At 35.4% G+C, this 20,298-nt stretch overlaps 1 protein-coding gene across 6 annotated transcripts in view; it reads left to right on the top strand.

Annotated features, from left to right (window-relative positions):
- Window positions 1-20,298, top strand: part of LOC110446691 — a 48,596-nt gene that overhangs the window by 2,182 nt on the left and 26,116 nt on the right. For 2 of the 6 annotated variants that reach the window (XM_021491971.1, XM_021491969.1), the window contains exons 1-6: window positions 7,041-7,144; window positions 8,741-9,143; window positions 10,304-10,318; window positions 17,753-17,987; window positions 19,057-19,232; window positions 19,831-19,875. In XM_021491971.1, the coding sequence (XP_021347646.1) occupies window positions 8,750-9,143; window positions 10,304-10,318; window positions 17,753-17,987; window positions 19,057-19,232; window positions 19,831-19,875 (865 nt within the window). In that variant the 5' untranslated portion in view covers window positions 7,041-7,144; window positions 8,741-8,749. Of the gene's footprint in view, window positions 1-7,040; window positions 7,145-8,740; window positions 9,144-10,303; window positions 10,319-13,201; window positions 13,589-17,752; window positions 17,988-19,056; window positions 19,233-19,830; window positions 19,876-20,298 lie in introns of those variants that run through there. The other 4 variants (XM_021491970.1, XM_021491972.1, XM_021491973.1 and 1 more) reach the window with 4 other exon arrangements.

Genomic DNA, 20,298 nt, shown 5'->3' with positions numbered 1-20,298 from the left:
AAATCGGTAAAAATAAGTTTAGCCAAAGATATCAACCACACAGCTAGGAGCAACAGCTTTCTCTTTATTTTTTCCATCACTTGTTTTATTTAATTTTTCCATCTTTTTCAATTCACCCAAATTTTCTATGAAAACGTGAACAAAGAAAAGAGCAGTTCCATCAACACATGCTATCGTTTTTTGCTATATTTTAACATATTCCGGTTAAATAATAACAGTTTGAGCGGACCAAGGGCAAAAGTTTATGGACACATCATGACGGTAGTTTCAGGTTGTATGCTACCTAATCCATTATATACGTGTAAATGTAATGTGTGTTGAAATTAAACAGACATACTACTTTAGTTACCCATTATATACATAAGATTTGTAATCGAGTTAAAGGTATATCCTACCTTACACATTATACCTGCGGTTTGTATTAGGACTGAAGGCTATATGCTAGCTTACACTTTATATATATGTGTTTTGTTCTAGAGTTAAAGATATTTACTACCTTACACCTTACTTTATAACTTTATTTTTTTTAAGGAGCCTCGTACCATTGCCAAAAACTAATTACGCATCGGAAACTTTTATTTTCCTCCGGTATAAATATAACTTATAATATAAATCATTTCTGAAATGAAAGTAGACCTTGTGTGATTTATATGACAAGCTAATGCAGACGAAATAAACAAAATATAATCAACAGCAGTGTTCTGAGTCACAGGGACCTGATAATTTGTTACAGCTATATTTGGACCTAAACAAAAGTGTTCAGAGTAATTTTACATGTTTTATAGGGGTTTAGATCGACTTTCGGTAATATATGATAATTGGGGTGTCATTTTTACCGAAAGTCAATCTAAACCTCTAAAACATGTTAACTCCTTAGTTTAGGTCCAAGTATAGCTGCAGCAAATCTCAGGTCCCTGTGTTGCAAGTATACAAATTCAGCGGGGCTAGACCATGTTGGAGCCCTGGATCTCAGATTGTTATACAACCGACCATGAGCTACCCGGTAAACCACGGAATAAGATTTGCTATCTAAGTCCGTGCTTTAACCTTATGTTTTGCCTGAAGCAGCGGGACATGTATCCTTAATGCCGAACAAATAACATCTTTATTTTAGAATATTTAACAAACAAAAGAGAAATCTCGTGTAATCCTTATTATGTATGAGAAATGTCTATTTAAAGTTAATCATTCATTAAATTAAAGATATCTTTAATTCATTAAAATATATCTATTACATTTACAGAATTTTTCAATTATTTTAGAAATATCTCTTTTTCATTTAATGATATACTTTATTCATTTAAAAAATTAATTAATCAATTTTTTTAAAGATACCTTTATTTCTTATAGAGATATCTATTATTATTTAAAGATTATCTTCTATTGCCAAATCTTATCTTAAACGAAATCTTAAATTCATTTAAGGTAATAGGATTGTGTCACCATTTCTCAGTAGAATCTCTTCAAATTTTGTAGTTATATTGCTTTAAAGTAAAGAAAATTTTCTGCCACAAAAAAATATAGGTTGTCAGAATTTTAAGGACACTGTTCTGTCAATAATAAACATACAATATTCATCAATCTAATATTAAACATTAGAATTTGCGGAAATTGTGATGCTGTCTCCCTACATTGGATATTCAACTAGGGATGTACTTCCTGTTTCCGTTTATCATTACACTCCAATGACCTTACAAGTTATCTCTATTTCATTTAAAGATGTACAGGGGCGGGTTCAGGTGAGGGCGTAACTTTTGCGATCCCTCTTTGTTTATTAAATGTTCGCTTGGCTTGTTATTAGTACGGTCCTACACTGGTGGGCAGAATAAAACCTTGTCAGTTGTTAATTGTAAACTATAGATCTAGTTTCGATTAGATAATGATGACGTTGCATAAATAGGCTATTTTTGCAGCGTCATTTCATATAAAATTGCTTTTAAACCTTGCCAAAAACTTCAACTATCTGATTTCCTTACAGTAACATTTCATTGTACTATGAATGTAATGCAAGATGACTTATGATGAATGAACACGTTTTTTCTGACATTGTTAGTTCATAAGTAAGAGTAGCCATATAATGAGCGTTATTATTTCTGCATGGTGTTTAGGTACTTACCGCTGGGGTGGTGACGTAAAGTCACAGCTTGACCAAATACACATACATTGTTAAAAAATAAAGTGTATTTAGAGAGAAAAAAAGTATTTGCTTACTCTGTTTCACCGTTAAACATTACTAAAATGCTCCTATTGTAATCGCAATTTGACGAGCTGTGGTTTTATAAGTTAAAGGGAGACGACTCCTGTATGATTCTAAGTAATCTGTGCAATTTTGTAAAATGAGACAGTTGGAAAATACGATCTGTTACTATAATACGATACATGTGCAATCGGAATATATTCCAGCGGTTTAAGCACTTAATGCTTTTATCTTTAACTCATGCGTTAGAGTAGAGAAAATGTGTCTATTTTCAGAAAATTTATATACTATTTAAGACATGTTTTATCATACTGGCAGACTAAATGCAAGGCCTAGTCCAGAATCACGACAATAACTTAGGCCTAGACCATTTAGGACAGTTAGTTTACGTATCTTTCAATGTATTATCATTTGGTAGGTTAATGGTGGGGAAAATTGATCCTAATATACCTAAAATCACGGGAGAAGGCTGTAATAACTTGTGCCAAATCCCTTGTTCAATTTTATTGGCAATAAATATGTTTAAAAAAAAGTACGGACTACATTCGAAAAGAAGTTTTAAAGGGACAATCTAGTGAAGTAAGTTTTTGTTAATCTTGTCACAAAATTCTTCATAAAAATATAGTTTGATACTCCTTATGAACAATTCATGTTGATAAATTGACAAGAGACAATGCCTTCTTTGCGTTTTTGATCAGTAATGAAGAAATCCTTAACTTGTACAACCATATGTTTTAGCGACAGCTGTCGGTGAATTTCAAGCTAACAAAAATTTCTTTCCATCCGAGGAGAGAAAGTAAATTCTCGTTTTATATACCTAGCCTCTACAGGCGCTGATTCTGAATCAAAAGCATCTTCCGAACAACATCTCAATCATTGTTGTAAATGAGTAGTCTACTTTACGTTTAAACCTATTGATATTGTACTTCCTGCGGTTTGAAATTCTCCATACGGTACCCTCTCAATGCAACAGGTTTCGATGTATACTTGGAACCAATAAAACAAAACCTAAAAGGTGCAGTCGAGGGGTTTAAAACAGTCGGACTTCTAATATATTGTGAAGGTCAGTGAATAAGGTCAGACGATCAAAACGTACGTTAACACACCAACCATATTGTGACACTGCTTTCCATGTGAAAATCTGAAGTAAATTATTTCTGGAGCATCCTGAAAGTCAATCATTATCGAAAAAAAAATTCTCGTAAAAAAAATCCGTTTCCATACTGCATGCCACAATTCTTGATTCTAAACCTAAATCACGTCTCAAAGACTGAGTATACCAGTCGTCTTAATCTGGTTCAAAACTCCCGTCTTCATACAGTTTATTTTGATTTCAACAGAGTTAAGATGAAAATGTCCCGATGAGAAATATTTTTCATTCGATTTTAGTTGAATTTAAAGGAATTAAAAAGTTCGTCAATCTGTCGTTGTGTAACGCGCGCATTGTAAACAGATTCATAGCAGATCCATTTTTCATTACACCAGTATTACACGTTAATTCGTCTTCATCTGCTTTATACGATAGTTTACTATATATACTAATGAGTGGTCGGGTGGCGTTGCTATAGAGTTCTAATCTTTGGATAGACAGAAGAACGCTGTAACGTCTTCGTTCCGACCTCAGGCGGGGAGTTCCGACCAATAGGTCTGTTCGCCTACCCAGCAGAGATCCCAAGTCTATTCTAAAGATAAACGAATTCTCCCTTTTTTGTCCTCAAGTATAACTCTGCTTCCATGAACTGTTTAAAGACTCATGCATTTAAGTCCTCTTGTCCCATCGGCGTGACTTAAGTTAAGTTGACGCGGGGATGAGGAGAAGGCCAGCTGTGCTTCTGGACTTATAAAATGTTCGGTAAGGAAATTTAGGAATAATTAAATCTGGGTTGATTCAACAAGATTTAATTCTTCATCAACAAACATGGGGTAGTTACAATATTTCAACCAAAATCATCAATATCATTAAAAAACAAAATAAATAAATTTCAAAATAAAAACTGAGACTATAATACAACTATACCTATAGAGTCTAATCTTTGGATAGACAGAAGAACGCTGTAACGTCTTCGTTCCGACCTCAGGCGGGGAGTTCCGACCAATAGGTCTGTTCGCCTACCCAGCAGCGATCCCAAGTCTATTCTTATGTATAAATAGAGTAAAATACTATATATACGTGTATACATGGTTAAATGAACATCAAAGTAAACACAACAACCACTAAAATATCCTCACACAAACCAACCAATCAACCTATCTCCCCTCCCACAAACCATCGCCAACACCACTCCGGCCCAGACTACCAGAATTTAATATAACCCATAAATCCTTCTACACTTCTCTTGACACCCAGCACATCTTTCAACCTCCATCGATATCCCCTCCAGTCCCCATCCAGGTTATAACCCAACTATTTTCATTACACCAGTATTACACGTTAATTCGTCTTCATCTGCTTTACACGATAGTTTACTATATATACTAATGAGTGGTCGGGTTGCGTTGCTATAGAGTTCTAATCTTTGGATAGACAGAAGAACGCTGTAACGTCTTTGTTCCGCCCAATAGGTCTGTTCGCCTACCCAGCAGAGATCCCAAGTCTATTCTAAAGATAAACGAATTCTCCCTTTTTTGTCCTCAAGTATAACTCTGCTTCCATGAACTGTTTAAAGACTCATGCATTTAAGTCCTTTTGTCCAATCGGCGTGACTTAAGTTAAGTTGACGCGGGTATGAGGAGAAGGCCAGCTGTGCTTCTGGACTTATAAAATGTTAGGTAAGGAAATTTAGGAATAATTAAATCTGAGTTGATCCAACAAGATTTAATTATTTATCAACAAACATGGGGTAGTTACAATATTTGAACAAAAATTATCAATAACATTAAAAAACAAAATAAATAAATTTCAAAATAAAAACTGAGACTATAATACAACTATATCTATAGAGTTCTGATCTTTGGATAGACAGAAGAACGCTGTAACGTCTTCGTTCCGACCTCAGGCCGGGAGTTCCGACCAATAGGTCTGTTCGCCTACCCAGCAGCGATCCCAAGTCTATTCTTATGTCTAAATAGAGTAAAATACTATATATACGTGTATACATGATTAAATGAACATCAAAGTAAACACAACAACCACTAAAATATCCTCACACAAACCAACCAATCAACCTATCACCCCTCCCACAAACCATCGCCAACACCACTCCGGTCCAGACTACCAGCATTTAATATAACCCATAAATCCTTCTACACTTCTCTTGACACCCAGCACATCTTTCAACCTCCATCGATATCCCCTCCAGTCCCCATCCAGGTTATAACCCAACTATAACACTAATTACACCCCCCTAATGGACTTCCAAATTTTATACACAAACCAAATTCATAGAATAGGCAAGGGCTGGTGTGGCTGGAGGCGGCACAGTACCTCACTTCCGGTCCTGACTTGGTGATGCTGTACGATGAGTGTTAGGTTAAGGGATTATTAGGCATAGGAGCCGTCTTACAAAAACTAGACTTATACAGTTAATATATATAGGATAGACGGCCCCTTCTCCAATCTTTCCCCCTCTTCTACTCTTTTACTCCATACTTTATCCCTTCTACTCATTTTCCTTTCTGTTCTCCGTCTGCTGGATAACCGAAATACGCGGTAGTGAAGCGGACGTAAAACCTATCAATCAATCAATCAATCAGGGTGGCGTTGTGGATAACTCACTCGCCTTCACCAAGACGACCGATTACGGGCCGATCGGACGTGTTAAGGTATTGGGTCACCTGCGCGAGCACGTCGGTTTCCTCCGGTTACTCCGTTTACCTCCACGCGCTTTCATCCAGGCCGACAAGAGTGATTAATTAACGCAAGTTGAAATTACTTGTTTCAGAATCATTGTGAAATCAATTAAGTTCAAATTATAAAATGGGAGTTCATGATGTCTTTCCTCTTGTTTTGATGTCTCTTAGTTCCACCACAGTGACTTTTTAAAAACTAAAACTATGTGGCAGGTAATAATGATGTAGTCCAACAGTAACATCACTTTATAGTGACAATAAGGTAGGATGTGCTTAAATATGGAAAATCTTAGCAAACTTTTGCCTTTTCCAGTGCAATACTTGTTTCTGGAATTGAAAAAAAAAAAAATTGCCATTAGACAAAAAATCAACAACTTTTAATGATTAATGTGGACACTAAGTCTGTGATGTGGATTATTGAAAAAAACTTTTACTTTACATTGAACTGATTAACTTAACTAACCACATTACCCCCACCCCTCTTTTATTTAATGTGTTACGTAGATGACGAGGTCGCAAACCGGACATGTGCTGTAATGTGTGACCATAGGCCTAAATTGACGTAGATGAAATTATGTGGTTTAGGTATAACCGTGACGTCAAAATGTAATCAACTTGCCTTTTTCTTTTTGCAAGCTAACCATGCATGTCAGAAAAATAGCTTTGTAATACTGGTTTCATTTCAACAATATGCCGTTTCCTTAGTATCGGTCGGTTACATGGAATCGATTGCATGGTCTCCCTATTGTTTTCGGTCGGTGGCATAGGACCTAACGATGTCTGCATCCCTGTCCATGCTATCGATTAAGTGCCGTGTCCGTCAACGTCCTACCCTATACTGTACGGTTTGTCAACTGTTGTAGCAACAGGCCGCGTCACCAACCGGGATATCGCTGCGCGCAATAAAATCGTAATTTATCCGTCTGTATTATTAGACTCGTTGAAGCTAACATTACAAGTGTATTAACGAACATTTTAATGATAAAACAAAAGCGTGATTTGTTTTATAGAACTTCGATGTATTGCGATAAATGCCGCTTAATAAGGGTGGTACACTTTTAGTTTGCGGATGTGTCAACATCCGGTTTATGTGTTGTTCGGCACCATAACAGACGGGACAAGAGACAATATGAAGTTTGTGAAGAAAAGTTAAAATTGGTTAGTAAAAGTAGATTTAGCAGCTTTATATCTTGGCATTCACTTGCAAACTTGCAGTCTTAACGTAGGAATCGTTCAAGATAAACAGATGTAATATGAATGTGTACTTGTAGGGTGTCACAATACACAACATTTCGACTACTGCTTGACATTTCTTTGGTTTCGTTTTTTAAAACTGATACCGGATTTGCATTTCCTTACGACAAAAAACATAAAAGGTCATAAGCATGTGTTGATATATACATTTAATCGTACTTTGACATGTATGTCTGAGCTGTCTGACGGTTGTCTCTGTCATATATAAATCATGCTTTGTATGTAGTCTGTCAAATCAAAATCTGAACATTTGATGCTAAATTGCTCAATATCGATATAACGTTTATCAATTTGGTTGGTAACAGTTATTTATTTGAATATTTTTGATGGTGTGCTACCTGATTGGTATGCTTGTTTCCTATTATATGATTAATGGCTTTAGCCAAGTCCATTGAAAGTGGGGTTGAAGACTAAAACACCAGAAGGAGGGCCGGAAGGGAGCTGTGGGGTCTGTAGAATTTTAAACATGAAAAAACAGATCCAGAAAAAATTAGTCAGCCACCGAAATACCTTTTTACCCCTGTAGCCATGAGGATTATTATCTTTTTACAGTGTTTAATTGTGTTCCCCACCATAATACTTATCTAGAGGAAAAATCAACTGACTAAATTTTACCCCAGTGGTCACATTTGCACCTAATCTGTTAGCATCTTATGTGTGTTCAATTTGTCTGATGCTTTGTATTCTTAATGGCCATGTGGTTAAGCAGTGTAGTTTTATTGAACATATTCTGAGTTTAATTTCTTACTAATATTATTTGTTACCATCTGTTGTGAAGCCGCTATGATAAAATTGTGATAATTAAAAGTTATTTTTTCAACAAAATTGTATTGATATTATACATATGTAGGTACAAAAAGTAATGAAAACAAATGATAAAATATTACGTGTACTATTCTACAAATAAGATATTCAAAATGTAAAAAAATCCAAGGGAATGATAGTGCTAATATTCAAATAGTGCCCCAAGGATGTCAATGTCATTACGTACTGATATTGAGAGATTTACCTGCAGCCTCACAGGGGAATGCCAGAGACAGTACTAGTACTACCAAGGGGAAAGAGGTTTAAATCCCATCAGTCAATCAGGCAATCCCCAAATACTTGAAATAGTAATTTCAGAGGGGGCTATATAGTTTGTCAGTCCTCACCAGTGCAGTGGAAGGGTGCGTGAAGACCTTTTGGGGTTAAGGCATGTCATGTACTGAAATTGGGTCTTTGTTCACTGTCCATGACTTTGTGCAGACATATTATAGTATGTTGCCTGCAATTGCCAAATTTCGTGTGAGACTTTCACTTTGGAACGCAGAGTGACTCATACTGAAATAAGATTGATGATCTACTACATGTATATATTGTTCATTTTTGTACAAAAGTATGTTCAGTGGGGACAATGGTTTGTTGAAAGACTTCATTTGCATCATGTGGAAAACATCTTTGGTATGAACAGAGTTGGATATTTTAAAACTGATATAACAAGTGCTGTCCTTCCTTTTTCAGAAAAAAAGCATGGCAGATACGGAGCAGGGGCCACCTGTGGTGGTAGACCCACCTGTAGCAGCAGACCCACCTTTGGCGACAAACCTACCACAAGCGGTGACAGAAGATGGTGCTGGATCTCCAAGAGAAGACAGTGAACAGAAAATCAAACAGGATGAAACTGCCGGAGAAAAAAGAAACAATGAAAACAAACAGGAAGCATTGGAATCAGCTGATACTGTTCAAAATGAACTGCTCAGTAAACCATCTGATGCTGAACCGATAAGCTCAGATAGACCTAAGAGCAGTGACTCCCGGGGAGTGTTTGTGTCGGCCAAGGGAAAGAGGAAGAAGAAAATGATCGTTGATCCTAACACTCATATCGTGACCATAACAGTGACTATATCAATGGCAGTTCCAACAGGTGAGACACGCAGATCCAAATGTATCGGTGAACGTCATCAACAACTTCACATACGACAGCTTAACTTTCACAATTCTAATTCACCACATTTTATCATAGTTTGATATCTAATCTTGATAATGAATCAATATTTACGTTCTAATTGACAGAGCTTTTAAAAAAGGTTAACACTGCACACATTTTTGGAAGGAAACTTTAACTTAATTTAATATCACAGGGTGCATAATTGTGGTGGTTTGATACAGACAATGTTATCAATGATAACTAGTTATTATCTAAAAGCATGATATTTTAATACATTTTATAAAAATACCCTAATAATGAATTGAAGAATGTCGAATTGGTTTTGATATACTGTAAAAATCTCTTTTTGTTCGGTCCATAATTTTCACAAATTTGCTTAATTGGTCCATTTTGCGGGATCTGGTTTTTGCAGATTTCAGACAGGGCTTTATACAGGATTTTTTTTTTACTACCCTTTTTCCATTTGAGGGGAAAATTGTCCCATCGCAGGCCACCTTAGTGTGTGCCGAAGGCCCGAACCCAGGGGGAGAATAGGAGAGGGGGACGGGCTTCACTTCTGGAAGAAAATTCCCCTTCAATTGCAAACATTCTAATGATTAAAAAAACTGATGTATGCAGCGAGGCCTTTGGAAGAGGAGCAGAAGAAACAGTTGACTTTGACAATCAGTTTATTTTATAGACGTAGACTTAAGATGGAATATTTCTTGTTTAAAGGGGAAGGCATCGAAAAAGGGGAAAACTGTGATTGAAAAAGGGGAAAATTTAAGTATGATTTCTGAGGGGAGTTTACCCAATACCGATAGTAAAAATGACCTGGGTAAAGTCCTGTCAGGTCTAGTGACCATGGCAAATGGTGCTATGATAAGGATGTATTAAGTTCTTAATAATTTTACAGGTTGTTGTTTTTTTTTTGAAAAAAATGTTACTGCGAAAATCGTGAAAATTAGAAACCCGCAAAAAACCTTAACAGTATATCACCGATACCTTCTATAATCCAGCATGTTAAGGTCTGTGTACATCTAAAACACACGTTGTGTACATAATATTGCATGTTCAAGTGTTAATTTCTAATCATATTTTATTCATTTTCATACTAACTGACCGACGTTTTCCATTTTTCCTCCATTCAATTTCAGCCATTCATGCTCATGGTAGGTGTTCACATATATCTAAATCAAGTTGGTTAACTTTCTGTTTGTTATTTTTTGTACCTGTAAACCCTGGTGTATATAATATTGTAGATAGATGATACCTCCATACAACAATACCTACTTTTCTTACACTACTCGTTTGTACTCGATAACCCCTTCATTAATTATTTACAATATTAACTTTGTAGTTTAAGCAAACTATAATTATGCTGCTTATAGTTTCAGTAGAAAACATTTAAGGACTTGCATATATGTAATTTTGTTTAACCAACAGTTCTTACTTGTTCTTTAGAAATGTATGCATCTTTATTGCAGTTTCTGCTTGTTTCATTTTGTTTAAATTCCTTTCAAAATGTCCTGGTATATTTTACGAGACATCGCTAGCTGGGAGAACTGTAGCTGAAGATCTGATTAATTGGTCCAATAATGTAAACTTTCAAAATATAAAAAAAAAATGATAATCAAATTGTCTAAAATCAAATTTAAAAAAAAAATCATGATCGAATAGTCCAATATTTCAAAATAAAAATTTCGACCAGACCTTGAGTTATGGTTCCTGCAGCAATAATACATACATGACAAAAACATAATGTTTACTTCATTTTAATATGAAATCAGAATATATAAATTGTTTTTGCCATTGGCAGTAATTTTAAAATGAAATTTGCAGTAAAACAATATGTTTAAATGGATCTCTAGATGTATTTTTGCTGATATTACAAATATCATTTGTAGGATCTTTTCTGCAATTACAATTGTCTGTTATACCATGTAAAGTGATAAGTGACATTCAGCCATTATTATAGGTGTCCCCACTGGTACCACTTAAAAATGTCGGCGGTGCAGCATGGCTGTATTTGTAATAAATGGTTGCATGCTGGAAGGCCATTATGGCTGACACGGGTAGCTGATTGTAGCTGATAGGGAATACGAGTGGCTACGGTTATCATTAACAGCATCAGATTGCATGTTAGTCCCTATTGTTATCTCATTAATCATTCACCGGAGAAAATTGTTCTGTCATTTTCCATTAAATGGCCATTATGTTACCTGGCACAGCTGTTTAGTTCAGTATTGGTATTGATCTGTTTAGTCCAGTATTGGTATTGAACTGTTTAGTCCAGTATTGGTATTGATCTGCGGGTGAATCTTAGCTTAAATATTCACAGAGCTATATATGAAGAGGGGTGGGAGGGGTTAAAACGTTAGCAAGCCATGCAAGTACAGCTAACTGATGATGTAACAGATATACAGGTAATGTAAGTACAGGTAATGTAAATAAGCATGCAATGTGCATGTATAGGTAATACATATGTACTAGACTTCAACCCTATATGTTCCAACTTTTTATTTGTTGTTTACAGTATCTTAATGTAAAAAAAAACAATTATTGTTATTGAATATTACTTGGATGACTTTGATGTATTAAAAAACACCTTTATAAAAAAGCTGGGCCTATCATAGTGTTCAGTTTCTATGGGAGGTATACACAGGTGTCATCGGTAGGGTAAGGGCTAATTGTCAGTAGTGTCAGTAGAAAGAGGCACTAATTGTCAATATACAGTGGGACTGATTGTCAGTATAGAGTGGGACTGATTGTCCGTATAGAGAGGAACTTATTGCCATTATAGAGAGGGACTGAATGTCAGTATAGAGTGGGACTGATTGTCAGTATAGAGTGGGACTGATTGTCAGTATATAGTGGGAGTGATTGTCAGTATAGAGAGGAACTTATTGCCAGTATAGAGAGGGACTGAACGTCAGTACAGATAGGGTCTGATTGTCAGTACAGAGAGGGACTAATTGTCAGTATAGAGTGGGACTGATTGTCAGTACAGAGCGGGACTGATTGTCTGTAGAGCCAAGGACTGATTGTCAGTAGTGCCAAGGACTGATTGTCAGAACAGAGAGGGACTGATTGTCAGTATAGAGTGGGACTGATTGTCAGTACAGAGAGGGATTTATTGTCAGTAGGGCGAGGGACTGACTGTCAGTATTAAGGGATTGAATGTCAGTATAGAGAGGGACTAATCATCAGTTTAGAAAGGGAATGGATATCAGTAGAGAGAGGGACTAATTTTCAGCATAGAGAGGGAATGATTGTCACTAGAGAGAGGGACTGTATGTCAATATAAAGGGGACTAATTGTCAGTATAGAGAGGGAATGATTGTCACTAGAGAGAGGGACTGTATGTCAATATATAGGGGGGCCTAATTGTCAGCATAGAGAGAGAATGATTGTCACTAGAGAGAGGGACTGTATGTCAATATAGAGGGGGACTAATTGTCAGTATAGAGAGGGAATGATTGTCACTAGAGAGAGGGACTATACGTCAATATAGAGGTGGACTAATTGTCAGTATAGAGAGGGAATGATTGTAAGTAGAGGGACTGATTGTCAGAGAGAGGGACTGATTATCAGTATAGAGAGGATGATCGTCAGTAGAGAGAAGAGCTGATTGTTAAATTAGTAGAGATGGGGGCTTGATTGCCAACAGAGAAATGGAGTCAATGTCAGTAAAGAGAGGGACTGGTTGTCAGTAGAGAGAAGTGCTAACTGTAAATGAAGAAAGGGGCTAACTGTCCATAAGGTGAGGGTCTAATTTTCAGTAGAGAGAGGGTCTGATTGTCAGGAGATGATAAATGATTTCTTGCCATCTAAGTTACACCAGTAACAGTCTGGTGTGAAGATTCCAGTGATAGGTGAATGCCTGAAGCTGTGTGTGACAGCTCCATTCAGCAACACATGCAACGCTAGAACATTGGAAAACACTTCAACAGTTTGGGATCCCCTAACATTATTCACAAATCAATACAGTAATTGCATTGGTAGCTTATTTGTATTCATATGGTGATCGTGATCATTGATTTTCCTACAAGAACGTTTTCTCATAGTTACATGCCATGCATATTGATTCCACGGAATATTGTTCTCCAGATTGTCTGGATATTGTCCCGTCTTTCCGGACACTTGTAAGCCATCAGTAGGACTACAAAACATCTTTCACTTTTTGGAGAACAAGACTTTCTCGGCGTGCACCCTTATGAGGAATTAAGGAAGTAGTTGAATTCGGTCAGACTCTCTTGAGGCAGTTTTTACAAATCCAACATGCCCCCATTTTCACATGGCAATATTTGTGAGGCGGTGTTGGTTTAGGTGGATTTGAGAGATCATATTGAGAAAGTGTTATGCAGATCATGGAGTATCTGGAGCTATATTTATTGACACGGCACTTTTATGACACTTTCATGACATTTCCACTTAAACAGGTAAACATTTTCAAAACTCAAATAAGGAATTACTATAATTGCATTTATTTGTAGAGATTATTTTGTTGACTTTTGTCTATGATTTGTTGCTTTATTGTTCGTTTATACAACACAGGTCAAGTGTCCGGTTTTTGTATGAATATTAACATTGTCTTTTTGTAGTTATTGTGACATGCAATCTTTTAGTAATCATTGTGGCCATGTTTTGCGAAAGATTTTTAAACAAATGTATTAATGCCCACGACTGTTTGGGAGTTGTAACTACCTTAGTTTAATGATAATATTCTCCCATTATTTAGTTTACTCAGTCAAGGTCATTCTTAGCTTATGTGATGTCTCAACATTTTCATCAACTTTTCCCATTTTCAATTTCTTTAGAACAATAGGCCTAGAATCTTGATATTTGCCCTGTAATTGGTATACAGTGCTATCAGTTTGTTCAAAAGAATGACAATGACTCACTTTCAAGGTCATTGGGTTGCACTAGTTACAGGTGTATTAAAAACTTCTTCTCAAGAACCATATTGCTTAGAGTGATGATAATACGACTGAAACATGCTAGAATAATGTGTATGGTCTTGACTAACTGTTAAAGTAATTAGAGTCACTATATTTTACCAGTTGGTGGCTGGGATCAGAGACTGTTGATGTGTTTAATGGAAGACTTAGAAAATCTTAAACTTTGATCAAAGCTTGACAACCTGTATTACATCTATGATCATGTGTGTAATACAGTGCCGTGGTGCTATGTCTATTTCTCATCCCTTAGTGTCAACCCGTTTTCTTTTTAAACAAACTTCTTCTAAGGAACCCGGAAGCCTAAGTTATTAATTTACTTATAAAGTATTAAGTTTAGTTATTAATTTTCTTAGTTTCTTGTATATATATTGACTTTTTCAATTATCATAACATTATATGTGATCTAACATTTTTAATAGGGTTTATTCTTTTCTTTCAGAGTAATTTGTCTGAAACAAAGTTTAAATTTATTTGTTATTCACAACAAATTTTGAATGATAATTAGCAAATGTGTCGTGACATGCGTATATTTCAGATATGTCGGAGTGCTCCAGTGTGGTGAACCCCACCCCGAGCACTACTACTACAGGGCCCTATAGCCGACTTTTACTTCTGGCTAACTCTAAAAACACCATTGGTAGGACCCCACGCCTTGTCTGTTGTCTGCACCGACATGATGTGATTGTCACATTTTAAGAATATTAGTCTGATGTAGTCGACCGTAATTTCAGCATATTGGCCTGTTCTATTTTAGTTTGTGTGCTTGTGGAATAAGTTCCCCTCACTGCCATATTTAACACATACAGATCCAGGGATCATAGTTTTACCTTTAGTATCTTATTTTAAATTTCATTTATGAATTAATTTCTTTTGTTGTAGAAGTTATTTGTGTGATTGAACAAATGTTTGTCAGCCTTTTTAGATGTGTGTGATTGGATAACATGTAGCTTGTACAATATGAGAGGAATTGTCTATACGTACTATAACACATCTGAGTGATAACCAATATATCACATATAATATCAGATTAATATCGCTTTTCATTCCTTAAATGACCCCCTCTCTGCTTTTTTGTTTTTGTCAAAACACGATTACCGTAATGTTTAAATGAATTCATTTATATCTCCACATCTTATCAACATTTTTATTGATTGTAATGTTTTTATTTCTTGAAGTATGAAATTGAAATGCTTTCTGTAAAATTGACATCGGCTTATATCACAAGCATTGCTGGGAGAGTAATTATATTTGCATTTTCAAATGAAATATTCCTCCAAGGTTTGTAAAAGGGAACCTACATTAATACTTGTTAAGATACTTCAGGAATAAAAACTCGACTGTCTGTGTTTGTGCCTCATTTGCCCATATGCACTGGGTACAAGTTTCACTCCAGTTTTGCTGGAAGTATATGTCATATAGCTTAATTCACCACAGTCACATGCATGTCACTGCAACTACAATTCTTAAATTAGATGTTTTTCATTATGATCAAGTTGCAAAAAAAACCTGTCAAATTATTTTATTTTTTCCTAGCCATTTTTCTATCCTCGCCCCCACCTCCCCCTCACAAAGTAAAGGAAGTATAAAGAAACATTGTGTGTCCTTCTTTAAACAACATCTTGTCTGAACCACATCTTCTTTAAAGCATTATAAGCTGAACCTTAACCAATGTCACACATGTTACCCTGACAGCATCCCCGATACTCCAGGGGTTACCCTCACTTACGTACCCTCTCTGCACCCCTGGATTATGTCATGACAAAATCGAAGGCTCAGTGTGCATCACCTTGTGGATGAGACAAGAAGACTACATTGATCCTTTGATGTACATCAAAAGAATCTTGGGTAGTGTAACTCGGGTGTCAGGTACTCCTCTTTAATCTTCAAAAGGACAAATATGGTCTAGAAATTGGTCAGGGTTTTTAGGTAAGCAAGCCCCATGCATGCCTTCAATTTTGCTAAGGTCAAATTTTGAGGGCAAGGGGTCAATGGTCGAATCATTGTAAATCACATGCATATGTGCACCATGAACAGAGGCAAAGTGTGTACCCAAATGTCGAAATCATTGCAGATGGTCAAAGGTCAAATCATTGTATTATGGTTTTATGGACTATACCTTCCGAATGCTTTCATATTTTCTTATGAAAACTGAATTCTATAGAAGTGCCAGGTACCTCTCATGATCAGTCAGTGTTTTTGTTGAACACATTCACATCCATATCACAGAATTTGATGTCACAGCAAGTGGTCAAATGTAAAATTCTTGTAATGCTTGTCCAAACTATGAATTATCATAAAATTTATGCAGTTTTTTCTCAGAAATTCATGGATGTATGTATCATAGTTGGACACAGTGTTATGGGACAATGTCAGGGCTGTACACAAAAGGTCAAGGTCAAGGTCATAATAAAGGGCAAGGTGTTTACACTTTACACCGTCACGCGCTTTAAGCTCACTTTGTTCTTACTCATTTAACCTTGAAGACACATTTGAACTCTTCCAATTCAAAGGTTGGAATTGTTCATTATGAAATTTCAGGGGTGAATGAGTTAACTTAGTCACAAAGATGTTGCCTGCTCACAATGAAACACACACATATATACGTGATTAATATATTCAGGGTGTTGTGACACAACTTTCATCCAAGGTCATAAAACAGGATATGTAATTAGCACTATTAGTTTCTGCTAAAAGAAAGTGAATAACTAAGATATTTTTGGTTAATACTGTTTTGATATGTCACTATATTTAGATTTGATTTGTTTGTACTCATGCTTACAAAATCGTACTTTTTATCTACCCTTGTTTACAAAATATCATTTTGTTATCAACCTCTGTTTATGAAATGTCACCAAATATTCTAAATATCATAGATACAAATCTAGATGTATCTACTAGTATCCACTCATATTGTTAAAATGTCATTAGTTTATCTGTCCTTGTTTGCAAATGTTCAAAAGGTGATTAGCTTAATCACAGTTTAACAACATTTTTCAACCTTTGATAATTTTGTCGATATACAAGGTAAAATCTCACAATTTTGCATGTGAGTTCACTCAACTAAATACTTAATATTTGGAAAGTTTTAACGAATTCAATGGTTGTGTCTTAATTAAGTTACACAAAAATTAAGATTTGCGCTTAACACTGATTAAGCTAACCACCTTTGCGACAACAGGGCCCTGATCTTGGTTTAATAATTGTAATAAGTTAGCGAAATCTTTCATTACATAAAAACACAATTATTGTGTTGTCAGCACCTGGTTATAGAATTTTGTCAACTCTTTTTCTAAATTGTAAAAATAAAATGTTTGTAAAATGTCATTAGTTAGCTTAATATAATCCATATTTGAAAAAAAATGTAATGTTTCCACTTGTAGGTTTACAGAATATCATTTTTTTTTTTTTTTTTTTTTTTTTTTTTTTATATGTTTGTACAAAATGTCTTTAATTAATTATATATCATCATTATGTTGTTGTTACATTATTAGATTTGATTTTCATTTCATGTATCAAATTCATGCAACATTTCAAAGTGTTCATTTGTATGACAAACCTTCCAACTATGTTTATGAGCATCCATTAATGTAATTTTTATAGCCTGAATATATCGGCATTAAACGAGTTATCTCCCTTGTCGATTAGATGAGGATCAACCCGACATCAAGGACATGGTGAAGAAGGAGAAGAGGATGATAGAGAAACCGCGGCCACAGAGGTGGTACCACCTCGAATACTACCTCCTCCCCGACGAGGATGAGCTTATCAAGTCTGATGTGGTTTCCTATGGACCTGCTGTTAAGATCTTTACAGAACACGACTCCAGAGTGCTTAGAACCTGGCAGGAAGGCGACCTCACCTGGATCAGTTGGATTGAAAAGTATGTACCGGTAGCAATTGTAATGTAACATTGATTTGTGTCTGTTTCTGTAATGATTTGGTATTGTTTTGTGTCTGTTTCTGTAATGATTTGTCTGTTTCTGTAATGATTTGGTATTGTTTTGCTATTCATAATTTCAGTAACACCTTCAGTGTGTGCTGAGACAGCAGCGAGACTTGTTCCAATACAATGTGTCTTGTCTTGTTATTATTTTAGTAACACTGTCAGTGTTTCCTTAGGCATTTGTGTCACTTGTTTTGTCACTACTTCATCAATACCATCAATGTGTCTTAAGGTAGTAATATTACTGTTTTTGTTACTATTTCAGTAAACACCATCAATGTGTCCCAAGAAACTCATGTTACTTTTTCATGTGACTGTTTTCAGTGTTTTGTTACTTTTTCAGTAACACTGTCAGTGTGTCCTGATACTGATGTTATTTTTTTGTTACTATTTCAGTAACATTGTCAATGTGTCCTGAGATAGTGATGTTACTTTTTTGTTACTTTTTCAGTAACATTGTCAATGTGTCCTGAGATACTGATGTTATTTTTTTTTTACTATTTCAGTAACACTGTCAATGTGTCCTGAGATAGTGATGTTACTTTTTTGTTTCTTTTTCAGTAACATTGTCAATGTGTCCTGAGATACTGATGTTATTTTTTTGTTACTATTTCAGTAGCATTGTCAATGTGTCCTGAGATAGTGATGTTACTTTTTTGTTACTCTTTCAGTAAACACCATCAAAGTGTCCTGAGATACTGATGTTATTTTTTTTGTTACTATTTCAGTAAACACCATCAATGGGTCCTGAGATAGTGATGTTATTTTTTTGTTACTATTTCAGTAAACACCATCAATGTGTCCTGAGATACTGATGTTATTTTTTTTGTTACTATTTCAGTAAACACCATCAATGTGTCCTGAGATAGTGATGTTATTTTTTTGTTACTATTTCAGTAAACACCATCAATGTGTCCTGAGGTAGTAATGTTACTTTTTTGTTACTTTTTCAGTAACACTGTCAGTGTGACCTGATACTGATGTTACTTTTTTGTTACTATTTCAGTAACACTGTCAATGTGTCCAGAGATCTGTTGATGAAGCTGTTTAACCACACCGTCGAGCTGAGGATCTGGGACGAGACAGACAAGATGAAGACAAACAGTAAAGTGAACTGCAAACTCAGCACCAGTGCCAGATGGGATCGACCTCTCAACTTCAAACTTCCCTCCACAAAACCAGGTAAGGGTCCTCCAACGCCGGTTTTAATATACCCTTTCACCATTGTACAGTAAAAAGGTTTTATCTAATCCCAAGTATTTTCTGTGTCAATTAATATATTTACTAATTAATGTTACTAACAGGAATACTAGTACTAGAACTACCAATATATGACTAAATAAACGTTACTAAATCGAGTTGCATTTCTTGCTGTGATATCTTTTTGACAGAAATGTAATACAGTAAAACCTCAATATTGTTTTATTTTGTTTCTCCAAGAAATTTTGAGGGCCCTTTTTCTTTTTTTCTTAAAAATTCTTTTATACATTTCCCTCAATTTTATGCCAAACCTCTTTATTATGCCATCATTTCTCTGGACAATTTGTGGCAGTATAACAAGGTGTTACTGTATATATATATATATATGTAAATGTTGACTTGATAATTAATTTGTTCACTAGTACTCACTATATTTTCTTATCTTTTAAGTGTCTGTATAATTTCTTTCTTTCTTTAATATGGTATAATTCAGAAACCCTAGTCTGAAACTGCTTCATCATTTTGTGTTATTTACATTATTAACATGCGTGGTATTGTTACTGACACAATTCTCTTTCAGAACAAGCTATGAAATATGACGAAAAAGAGAATTTCATGAAAATGAGTATGCTGCATCTTTTGTTAAGTTTGTGGTTGTGAAATGTTGGCACGCGCGGGAGGATGATCACTAGGATGTTTACTGTAATATTGTGAACTTCTCTAGCTGAAGTAGTTGGTCTGTTTGCATGCTGTTTTTTGTCTCTGTGATGTTTGCATGTTTGTTCGGTCTGGATACCAGTATCATTCACAGGGTTATTTATTGATAGTTTTACCCTCAAAAAGATATATCTAGCTACGTATACTTTGATAGTGGAAATTTTCACTTATTTAAATGTTCGCGTTGTGACCCTATAGATACAATGATCGCAGTGTGATTTTTTTTGAATTGGCCATAGTCCTTAGATCTATATATATTCTATTTATGTCTATAATCTGTATAATCTATAAATATTTTTTTGCGTGTTGACATTTTCTCGCTTATTTACTA

Source organism: Mizuhopecten yessoensis, unplaced genomic scaffold (genome assembly GCF_002113885.1).
Source record: "Mizuhopecten yessoensis strain PY_sf001 unplaced genomic scaffold, ASM211388v2 scaffold2929, whole genome shotgun sequence".
NCBI lineage: Eukaryota > Metazoa > Mollusca > Bivalvia > Pectinida > Pectinidae > Mizuhopecten > Mizuhopecten yessoensis.
Note: the sequence above shows the minus strand (reverse complement) of the source record. Positions and strands in the feature narration are given on the sequence as shown.